Here is a 10,750-nt window from a genome sequence, read left to right on the forward strand (position 1 = left end):
GTGTTTTTTCAATACTCATCTATGAGATCCCAGCAGAATTGGCCCAGCCCTGATAATATCTTTATTTTTGTTTCCTAGAAGTGACACTGCCAGGGCGTTGCCACTGAGTGAAATGAAATGCCCAGACCAGGGAGTCTAAGGGCCGCAGTGAGTCTGCTCTCTAAATTCTCTGACTTGTCAGAAACCAAATAACCTACATCTCCTCAAATAGGCTAGTTCTCCTTAAAAAAGCTACAGGCTGTCTCTGAGCTTCTAGCATCACGTTAACTGGATGCTTTGGAATTTACTTTGCATTTTTACTAGCCTTCCTGTTTTACGATGTTTACAATTGTTGAATTAGCAAAAAAGCTCAATGTCATTAGCCGTATGCTAAGAGGTGCATGGACAAGCCAGAATAAGATAAGAACATAAGAAATTCACAAACACAAGGAGGCTACAAACACATGTCCCCCCTTAGTCTCCTCTGCTTGAGATTAAACAGATTCAGCTCAGCTAACCTCTCATCTTAAGACATTCCTCTAAGACCAGGTATCATTCTTGTAGCCCTATGTTGCACCTTTTCCAAGGCTAAATCTAAAATCTAAAACCTTTAGACTGTGTACCTTCTATTGTTTGACCAGCCGCAGATGGCTGGTAACGGCACAGGTCAACCTCACAACTAAATGCTAGCCTGCGCTAAGGAACGGCCATCATTTTCTAAAACATCATGGAGAGGAGGTGCACAGATCTGGCAGACAGCTGGCCTGTGGTACAGCTCTGTGAGGGCTTATGAAGTACATATATCTGCATATGGAATTTGGTCCCCGCGAAGGAGCAGGATTATTTTGGATTCACTCATTACTCCTGAAGTTGCAACATCGCAGTGTGTTCACCTCTGGGTCTTTGACCTTTATGTTAGCTTCATTTTTCACCAGTGGGAACATTCAGTCCTGGACAAACACTTAAAGTTACATTCATGTCGCGATTATTGACAGTTGTGTCTGCCGACTTGGTCCCTGGACAGTGTGCTCTGTGTAAACTGCGCACGCTTGTGTCGTTTGCATGTTCCCATAGTTGCTTGGTGCATTCCAGTGCATATTAAACATACCACGCTTTCAAGTAATGTACAGCGCTCACAGAAAGTCTTGGGATGTTTGCTCCAAGTTTATTGGTGTTACAACAAAAATCATTACTTTATTCTTTTCTTTACAAAAATATGTAAATCATATTAGAAACAGTTAGTAGGTTTAAGTAAAACATTAATTTCAAGTAGTAATAAATTAAAACCCAAATTATAGCTCTAAAAGAGCTGTTCTGAGTTGAAGATCACTGACAAGCGACCTCACTGGGTGCTTTTTAATTTGTGCCGAGGATATGTGCAGGTGTGACACGACTTTCTGCCAGCACTGTATGTAAACCATGAGCAGCTATTTAAGGATCCATCTTCCCCCCGCTAATCCAGTACGGGGTCATGGTTTGGTTCCGATCCAGGGTGGCACAGGGTGCAGGGCTGGGGATGCCGGTCCGTCACAGGGCACGGGGCCGGGGTACACCCTGGACGGGATGCCGGTCCATTACAGGGTGGGGGGGTGGGGGGCTGGGGAACACCCTGGACGGGATGCCGGTCCATCACAGGGCACGGGGCCGGGGTACACCCTGGACGGGATGCCGGTCCATTACTGGGTGGGGGGCTGGGGTACACCCTGGACGGGATGCCGGTCCATTACAGGGTGTGGGGGGCTGGGGAACACCCTGGACGGGATGCCGGTCCATCACAGGGCACGGGGCCGGGGTACACCCTGGACGGGATGCCGGTCCATCACTGGGTGGGGGGCTGGGGAACACACTGGATGGGATGCCGGTCCATCACACTCACAATTATGGTACATTATGAATATTCCTCACAGGTGCTGAGTGAGGATTTAAGGTGTCATGAGTCACACTGCATCTTTTTTTCTACCACAGTGTGTAAAATGCCCAAGGTGCAGCCTGCGCCCCCCAAAACCCAGAAGCACAGCTGCACTGCGGGGGGGTCACGCCGCCCCCTGTGCTCAGACCATGAATGGGTACGTCAGGCTGAGGCTAAGCTCTCCGTATCAATAAATGAATTGCGGTTTAGGCCAAAGAACTGGACTAGACTGGAAGCTACGCACTGTCACTGCAGCAGGACACGTACCATGGTGTGTGACACAGTCCTTGGTGCTGTCAGTCTGACAGGTGCCCTTCGGGGTGTCGCATGCGAGGCCTCATCGATGATGCGCAGAGAATCTTCCAGGAGCGTTTAAAGAGGGTGTGTGCGAGGATGGGAGAGGACAGACATGAGATTTCTAAATCCATGATTGTGACCAAACAGCTGTACGCCGACCAGAGAAAACCCATTGTGAGACATTATGGTAAGTCATGCTTGATCTAGATGGTAATCCGTGGTACCTACTTGAGTATGTGGTGTTGCCCTGATTGCCTTATAACTTGGCCATCAGATTCTTTCTAAATGTTTTATACACATCTCTGAGTTAAAATCGTGTAGCTTAACTGTGGAGAAACATGTAACTCTCAGTGGTTGTAGCTGATGTTACTCAGTTTTTATTTGTCGGACACGTTTTCCCTCAAACCGAAGCAGGGTCAACTAGTCCTTCAAGCAATTGGGGGTTAAGTGCTTTGCACAATGGCCCAATGGTGAAATCACTCTGCCGACTCTGGGATTTGAACCAATAACCTTCTGACCTGTCTACCGCAGTCGCTGAGATGGAGTACCTGGAGCTCTTCGCACAGCTGCGCAGTAACCTGACATCCCTGCGCAGACGTGCAGTTGAGCTGGCAGAGAGGCTTCGCGCGCAGTATGGCCTCGTTCAGAGGCAGGTGACCGAGGCGAGGAAAGCGGAGGTGAGGGCACAAGCCAGCTCTGCGTGCCTCACAGCTCATGTGGGCCATCGGGAGCTTCGCTGCACCTGCTGCTTTTACGCTACTTCCCAGATTATAAAGCTGAGTTTAACCACTCGGTCCCACAGCAGATATGTCCCTATTATTTAGCCAATGCATGCATCCAAAACAACATACTTTCTCTGGGAAAGTAAGATCATATAATCCCTTGAACAGCAAGAGATTAAAGGACATCAGTAGGGACCTAATGGTGAAATCACTGTAGCGACCATAGGATTAGAACAAGTGACCTTCTGATCACAGACACAGTGTTCTAAACAACTGAATCACGCACCACCCCTTTATAAACATCCCAAAATTTCTTATTTTAAGTTGATCACTTCAGCAGACTCGGATGACGCTGAAGTTTACCATAGTGTAAGCCGTATATCAAATATTCTCGGACAAAGTCAAGGATTTGTGAGCTTGTTTATAGTTAAACAGTAAGCCGGTCCTCTGATAGTACATGTTTATTCTCGCTCCTGTTTGTTAGGTGGACGTTGACATTAAGATCCGCAGCTGCCATGGTTCCTGTGGAGGTGCCATCATGTACCATGCCAACGTGGAGAGCTACCAGAGCCTGGATCGAGAGCTGTCATTGTTCGACCGAACATCCATACAGGAGAAGCGACCTAGCAGGACTCTAGCAAGGAGGCAAATGAAGTCAAGGAGTAAAAATCCGGCATTTACCTCGTATGGAAACCTGCCATTGGAAAGACAAGAATTTATCAACCAGTTTGAAGACATTGAACAATATCAGCTTGCGCTAGAACACGTGCTGGAAGATCATGACTAATGAAACATTCATTGATGTACGGAGTACATACATTAATGGGTTCTATACTTGTATGTTGGCAGTTTGTAGCTAAAAAAGTGGTAGAGCAGTTTGCTGTGATAACTACTGCCGGGGATACAGTAACTAACTGTGTTTGTCATGAGTACGTGGAAGGATGGAATCATGCCTTTCCATTCATGACTATGCTTTTCTCAGTTTTTCAATTTGTCAGCAATTTTATATTCATGTTAGAACTTTTTAATGTCCTTTACACTCCCTCAGCAACTGAGATCTGATACAGTCCTGATGGCTATAATGTATGTGACTTATAGGTTAAGTTAAACTAACTAGTTAGAATTAGTCACCAAATGTTCCTTGGCGACCTTAAGAACACAGGGTGTTTGATATTTGATGGTCTATGATTTCATAATCACCGTGATCAGTGTGCATCTGCTGCCCCTACTCCCCTAAAAGCCCCACATCCTCCACCGCCCTCCATCTCTCCATTTCCTGAGGAAATCCCCAGACGGAGCCATCTTGTGATGAAGCTGAGGCGACGCCTGGCTGGCCTCCCTCGTCTTCCTCCGCAGTCCGCGCGCTTCCGGCTGTGGAACTCCATACTGACCGTGTACAAACACAGGGCAGGGGAATCCACGCGGAAGACATGCTAAAACAAATGCAAACGTACAATTAATAATAAAGAAAAACATTGAATGACCCTTGTATTACTTAATATATTTTTGTTATTTTTAAAAGGCATATATGAAATTATTTGACGTCTTGTGGTGTGGTGGGTAACCTTGTAGCGTATTGAGTAGCATTGTGGTGCAGTGGGTAACATTGCGGTGTAGCAGGTAGCCTTATGGTGCAGTGGGTAACATTGCGGTGTAGCGGGTAGCCTTATGGTGCAGTGGGTAACATTGCAGTGTAGCAGGTAGCCCTGTGGTGCACTGGGTAATATTGTGGTGTTGCGGGTAACATTGTGGTGTAGCGGGTAGCCCGGTGGTGCACTGGGTAACATTGCAGTGTAGCGGGTAGCCCTGTGGTGCAGCGGGTAATATTGTGGTGTTGCGGGTAGCATTGTGGAGTAGTGGGTAGCCCTGTGGTGCAGTGGGTAACATTGCAGTGTAGCAGGTAGCCCTGTGGTGCAGCGGGTAATATTGTGGTGTTGCGGGTAACATTGCGGTGTAGCGGGTAGCCCGGTGGTGCACTGGGTAACATTGCAGTGTAGCGGGTAGCCCTGTGGTGCACTGGGTAACATTGCAGTGTAGCGGGTAGCCCTGTGGTGCAGTGGGTAGCCCTGTATGGGTTAGAATCCCACTCCATTTGTGGAGTTTGCATGTTGTTCCTGCGTTGTATGCATTTCCTCCACATAGTCTGGAGTTCTGCATCAGCCCAAAAGCATGCATTTAGGAGAGCAGGGTGTGCGTATGTCTTAGGATGTCAGGTAAGGGTTAACGGCCCTGTCCACAACTCTGCTTAGGCTAAGCGGCTGGAAGATGGATTAGGACAGATTAATAAAGCCGATCTTTGAGTGATTGTTGCTTTGTGGAGACACAGACGTTCATGTCTAATTTCTGTGTGATCCCTCACTGATGAAGCTACTTACCAAAATGATGTATTCAGCATGTTATCTGTAATACCAATAGCACTGAGGCAGTATTCAACACTCACCTCCAACTCTTTTGAAATGTTGTCAATGGGATCTTATGACGAGTTTCATAATTCATATTTCAGTTCTGTGGCCCCTCGTTTCATATTACAGGCATGTTTATTTTTATTAATATTATTCGGTGACAGCAAGTAGACTATGCAGCAGGCATACCGATAGCAAAATACCATATTCTAGACAACTCTAACCTTCGCTCTTAGAGATACATCAGAACTTTTGTCCTTCATCTCAGCTCTGACAAATTTCAGTTTACAACGTATTTGACTGCTGAATGTCGTTGATAATTATCCACAGGAGTCAAAATCAGTCCACAGCCATTAAGCGCTAAACCCCAAACACCAAAGTGAACTGCCTTTTCTGTGGTCATACCTTCAGGTTACAAACATTCACTTGCAAACACTTTGCTAACTGCTTGTTCAGGGGTCACTTAAATAGATCTCTCTCTCTCTCTCTCTCTCTCTATATATATATATATATATATATATATATATATATATATATATATTAAACAGCACATGTATGTCAAATGATCTTCAACAAATTTTATTGAGCAGAGGAACAAAATTGCTTCTTCGGAGGAGTCACACGTTTTAAAAAGGTCATCTTGTATTTTAAATGTTTTTATTTTTAAATAAAAATTGCTGGACAATAAATCTGCCTAGCATGTTTTGTTTTCATTGATTCAGTGTTGCTTTTAATGCCTTTTAGCGCCTGCTGGGGATTGGTTACTTTTGAACACTGTCTTGGCACGCTTTGTCCCTGAGCACGGCGGAACATGCCAGACTGCTGCTTCCATTGTCATGGTTGGCCATCCTTTTTTTGCCGGGACATGGTGGAGCAGCCTGCGCTACATGTTGACTATCGAGAGGGGAAAAATGGCCTGATCTTCATGCTGATAGCCTTCAAGGAATACCAGGACCCCTTCCAGTTCATCCACACGATGCCGTCATCTGTGCCGTGCTTGGCCATCTGCCTGGTATAGGCTCCTCCCCAGTAGTACCGGCCATTGGGGTTGCTTGAGTGGCAGCGATTGTACCACCAGCCCCCGCCGTCCTCCCTGGAGCACTGCTTGGACGGGTCCCCGGGCAGCCTGGAGAGACACACCATCACCCCATCAGCAGGGACGGAGGCTTACGGAGGCTTCCGAAGGTCTTTGATCAGCACGTCCTCCCTGCTGTACTCACCAGTTGTCATTGTCTCTGTCGTAGGTGCTGAACATCATGCCGTTGTGTATCGTCATGGTCCGGTTCTCGCCCACCAGCTCCCGGGCCCCCATGAGGAGGGTATCTCCGGCGGTGCCGGAGTAGCCAGCCACGGCCAGCTGGTAGTTGGTGTTCTCCCCCTGCACAGTGAACTGCTGGTATCTAGCTTGGACACGAGCACCGGACCAGTCGGTCATCTCATACAGGACCTCGGTTGGACCGATCTTGGTGAGCTGACTGATCCGGTCGTTTCCCAGCCAGTACTCTCCTAAGAAAAATAGAACATCATGCATTTTTGTATAGAATAAAAATTTTAGATATTTTATATTGACTCATATTACATATAGTACACGCTACATCTGAAAATAAGTAAGGAAGAGTATAAAAGAAACGTCATTTTGTGGGGTTTTTATTCGGTTGTAGTGGGTTTATTATCACCTGGGACTTTGCAGAATCCTTTTGTGTCCGCAGAAGCGATGTTTCCAAACCCAGACCTGTAATTATCCCACCTTCTACCAAAGTCCACGCTACCATCTTGCCGGTTCTGGATCAAGGTCCAGCCTTGGAAAGGAACATCCGCATTAGCAAACCTTCAGCTAATGCACAGCACGACGTGTGCTATCACCACGAAAGGACCTGCACATAAGGATTAGATGCCTACAACAGATTTCCCCAAGCCAATCCTTGGGGACCCACAGACCATGTCTTTGCTCCCTCTTAGCTCCCTGCCAGGGCATGAGAGGAAGCAAAAATGTGCACTGTCTGGCAGGGAGCTGGAAGCGTCAAAGTTCTGGACCCCCGAGGACTGGGCTGGGTAAGACTGTGATAGAGTAACTGTACCTCCATTAAGAGTGGTCATGTCACAGTAGACCTTGTAGGGCTTGAAGAATGAGTCTGGCTGGATGAGGTACATCTCGGAGACGTCTCCTCCCTTGCGGTAGATGTCCTCGCACTCCTTTCCGGAGACTACCGGGATGGGACACGAGACAGCACAAGGCTTGTTGCATTTCTCCCTCTGAGCCAAGATGGCTGCCTCGATCTTCTGGATTTTTCCGCGCACACTCTCCAGCACCTGCTGGAGGATGCGGATGTTGGACGGGAAGTTGGTGTCAATGGTGTCCTTGATGAAGGCGTGCTGCTGCTCCAGGTCATTTGTGTACTCGTTGACGACGTTCCCGTTATCTGAAAGGCGAGGGTGGACAGCATGGTAATTGGCACGGCAGTGATAAACTGCGGTGGGAGTTAGGGTGTGCGTTCACGCGAGCCCTTACCGTCGGTGAGGCGCTGCCTCTCGCGGACCTGCGATGACAGGCCGTCCACGTAGCGGTAAATATTGTTAGAGGACCTGGACAGGTCAGTCACGTCCCGTCTGAGTTCAAGGATGGTCCCTTTAATGTTCTTTTCTTGTTTCAACAGGATGGTTTTAAGTTCGCACCCCGTTGGACATAAAACCCCCTAAAAAATTTAAACGCAAAACAAAACACTTTCAAGTTATGATTTAACTGTTTTACCCATATTCCAGTAAGGATATTTTATTGGAAAACGGCCCCTGAACGAAAATTCCTGCGCTACGTATGACTGTGCCTCTGCAGTTGTTGCTCTGACTCTTTGGAATAGTTTTCCATTTCAGATCAGATCAGCTCCATCAATCACAATTGCAAATTGCAATTTGGGTTAATCCAAATCCGGATTAACGACATATTTTTACTCAATAGCATTTGCATCTTGGATGTTAGTGTTGCATGTCATCATTGGATTAGATTGTACTGTTGGATTCTGTGCATAGTGATATCCGTTATTGGATTTACTATTATAAATTTTATTGTAGGATGTTATGTGTGGTGTTGGTTTACTGTGTTGTACAGCACGTTGGTGTTTTTAAATGTGCTTTATAAATAAACTGATTTGACTGGTCAAAGTGGGAGAGGCGAGCTGACCATCAGCTCCGACGCGTGGGTGCAGCCGCCCGACTCGGGAAGCTCCTCCTTCTGCTGCCTCTGCGGCGCGCGCACAGGCGCGGGAGTCGGCCGGCCGCGGTACGTGGAGCCGCCGCTGACGGGTGGAGGGGCTGGCTGGGGCACATTGTAACGCTCCCTGCCCACCATGACAGGTCTGTGGCCCCTCGGGTCCAGCGGGTTAGTCTGAGACGGCAGAGAGGCTTGTGTGTGAGAGCGGCCCCGACCAGCTGCGACTAGTTCTCATTATAGCCGTTATTTTCAGATTCAGAATCAAACCAAATTCTTACCCCTGTGTCATCCTGAAGGAGAAAAGAGAGAGAGACACACATAGACCTTTATTAGCCAAAAAGCACGAATTGCTACAATTAATATTGCTGGGAAAATGTGCTGCGTTGACATCACAGGGTAACAGGATCATTAAAGCTGTATTTAATGTAGAGATTGAATTCCCACCATTCAGAGAGAGGAGCGTTTACCTCATCGTTGTCATAGTCCGTGTCTGTGGAGCACAGGACTCCGTAAACGCAGAGGTGAAGGAGCAGCAGCCACTTCATGGTGGAGAGAAGATCAGCAAAGTTGTGGCGCCGTCCAGCTCCCCAAGGTATATATACATCTATATCCACCCAGGGGGCGTCAGCAAACGCCTCTCCTGGGGTTTTGTAACTGGGGGATTGCAGGACAGTAGTTGAATGTTTAACTCCGAACGTTAAGACATCAGCAAGAATGGGGCAAAGTTGAGCAGGACTTTTGGGAAACGACCGTCCGCTGGGGACTGACTGTGTATTGACTCACCGCAGTGTAAATATCCACTCATCAGATATCCTGTAAGTGTGCATGTCAGCATAGGATCAGAAAAAATTCAATCATATCCGTGATGGACCGGCATCCCGTCCAGGGTGTACCCCGGCCCCGTGCCCCGTAATGGACCGGCATCCCGTCCAGGGTGTACCCCAGCCCCGTGCCCCGTGATGGACCGGCATCCCGTCCAGGGTGTACCCCAGCCCCGTGCCCTGTGATGGACCGGCATCCCGTCCAGGGTGTACCCCTGCCCCGTGCCCTGTGATGGACCGGCATCCCGTCCAGGGTGTACCCCAGCCCCGTGCCCTGTGATGGACCGGCACCCCGTCCAGGGTGTACCCCAGCCCCGTGCCCTGTGATGGACCGGCATCCCATCCAGGGTGTACCCCAGCCCCATGCCCTGTGAGGGACTGGCATCCCATCCAGGGTGTACCCCGGCCCGTGCCCTGTGATGGACCGGCATCCCGTCCAGGGTGTACCCCAGCCCCGTGCCCTGTGATGGACCGGCATCCCATCCAGGGTGTACCCCGGCCCCGTGCCCCGTGATGGACCGGCATCCCGTCCAGGGTGTACCCCAGCCCCATGCCCTGTGAGGGACTGGCATCCCATCCAGGGTGTACCCCGGCCCGTGCCCTGTGATGGACCGGCATCCCGTCCAGGGTGTACCCCGGCCCCGTGCCCCGTAATGGACCGGCATCCCGTCCAGGGTGTACCCCAGCCCCGTGCCCTGTGACTGACTGGGATGGGGTCCATGTCCCCTGTGACCCTGACCAGGATGAGCAGTTAGAATAAGGATCGATGACTGGATGAAAATACATTAAATAAAGACACATTGTAAACTAGACAAAACATGAGTCAGTGACTTTGCTTAGTAAACAAATTTGGCCAACAACCCCCCCCCCCCACTATCACAGCCAGACCAACCTGATCAAAGTTAAACAGAAACTTTGTCCTGTGTAACTGAACTGAGGCAAGATCAGCGATGCTGCTCATCTGTAGCCTGTAAATACATGTATTTTAGTCAAATGTTGAACTTCAGACCTTTGGTCTATTTCTATAATATTACAATTTCATGACACAAAATAGCATAACTATACAGTTTGCTAGCAAATAAATCTCCAGTTTACGCATGATAACACAAATCATTTTTCGTTATAGCTGTATTATTAGTTTTTAACATCTTGCTACATTTTTAGGTCAGCTGCCCCGCTGGTAAGAAGGCATGCAGCCATCGTTTCTCTTGGACGGGGGAGGGGGGGGGGGTGCCCTCAGACTATAGCAGGAAACCCCAAGGCACACAGAGAGCAGAACTGAGATTAAAACCGCAGACCTTCAAGGCCTGAAGCAGCAGTGCTGCCCGCTGAGCCAATCTGCCACGTTAAAGGTTCATTCTTGTATCTGCCATTTTACTGGGATATTTTACTGAATAATCTGCTGAGAACAAAGT

General features: G+C 48.4%; 2 protein-coding genes across 4 annotated transcripts; one reads left to right on the forward strand and one right to left on the reverse strand.

Moving 5' to 3' along the window:
* The first annotated feature begins 19 nt into the window (after window positions 1–19).
* On the forward strand, window positions 20–4,390 carry LOC125704928 (fibrinogen alpha chain). 2 transcript variants are annotated; one of them, XM_048971092.1, is made up of 5 exons: window positions 20–147; window positions 1,945–2,045; window positions 2,189–2,372; window positions 2,717–2,862; window positions 3,392–4,390. In XM_048971092.1, coding segments are annotated over exons 1-5 (735 nt in total). In that variant the 5' UTR covers window positions 20–146; the 3' UTR covers window positions 3,695–4,390. The 2 variants fall into 2 exon arrangements, with proteins under 2 accessions (XP_048827049.1, XP_048827048.1); XM_048971091.1 differs by lacking the exon at window positions 20–147 and having other exon boundaries at window positions 1,822–2,045.
* A 1,482-nt stretch (window positions 4,391–5,872) lies between these two features.
* fgb (fibrinogen beta chain) lies at window positions 5,873–9,122 on the reverse strand. Of its 2 annotated transcripts, none has more exons than XM_048971079.1 (7): window positions 8,982–9,122; window positions 8,485–8,804; window positions 7,819–8,002; window positions 7,388–7,729; window positions 6,986–7,108; window positions 6,530–6,815; window positions 5,873–6,435 (listed from the first exon to the last, which is right to left on the reverse strand). In XM_048971079.1, exons 2-7 carry the CDS (start codon window positions 8,650–8,652, stop codon window positions 6,204–6,206), a joined length of 1,335 nt encoding a protein of 444 aa, XP_048827036.1. In that variant the 5' UTR covers window positions 8,653–8,804; window positions 8,982–9,122; the 3' UTR covers window positions 5,873–6,203. The 2 variants fall into 2 exon arrangements, with proteins under 2 accessions (XP_048827036.1, XP_048827037.1); XM_048971080.1 differs by having other exon boundaries at window positions 8,485–8,686; window positions 8,962–9,103.
* Window positions 9,123–10,750: the final 1,628 nt, after the last annotated feature.

This window comes from Brienomyrus brachyistius, chromosome 12, assembly GCF_023856365.1.
Source record: "Brienomyrus brachyistius isolate T26 chromosome 12, BBRACH_0.4, whole genome shotgun sequence".
Classification (NCBI taxonomy): domain Eukaryota; kingdom Metazoa; phylum Chordata; class Actinopteri; order Osteoglossiformes; family Mormyridae; genus Brienomyrus; species Brienomyrus brachyistius.

Coding starts and splice junctions, on each gene's coding strand:
- LOC125704928 (XM_048971091.1), top strand. CDS start 1,830: ATGGGATGCCGGTCCATCACACTCACAATTATGGTACATTATGAATAT. Junction 2,046..2,188: donor TGTGCTCAGACCATGAATGG/GTACGTCAGGCT, acceptor TGGTGCTGTCAG/TCTGACAGGTGCCCTTCGGG. Junction 2,373..2,716: donor ACCCATTGTGAGACATTATG/GTAAGTCATGCT, acceptor TGTCTACCGCAG/TCGCTGAGATGGAGTACCTG.
- fgb (XM_048971080.1), bottom strand. CDS start 9,059: ATGAAGTGGCTGCTGCTCCTTCACCTCTGCGTTTACGGAGTCCTGTGC. Junction 8,687..8,961: donor GTAAACGCTCCTCTCTCTGA/ATGGTGGGAATT, acceptor GCCGTCTCAGAC/TAACCCGCTGGACCCGAGGG. Junction 6,816..6,985: donor AGGATTCTGCAAAGTCCCAG/GTGATAATAAAC, acceptor TATTTTTCTTAG/GAGAGTACTGGCTGGGAAAC.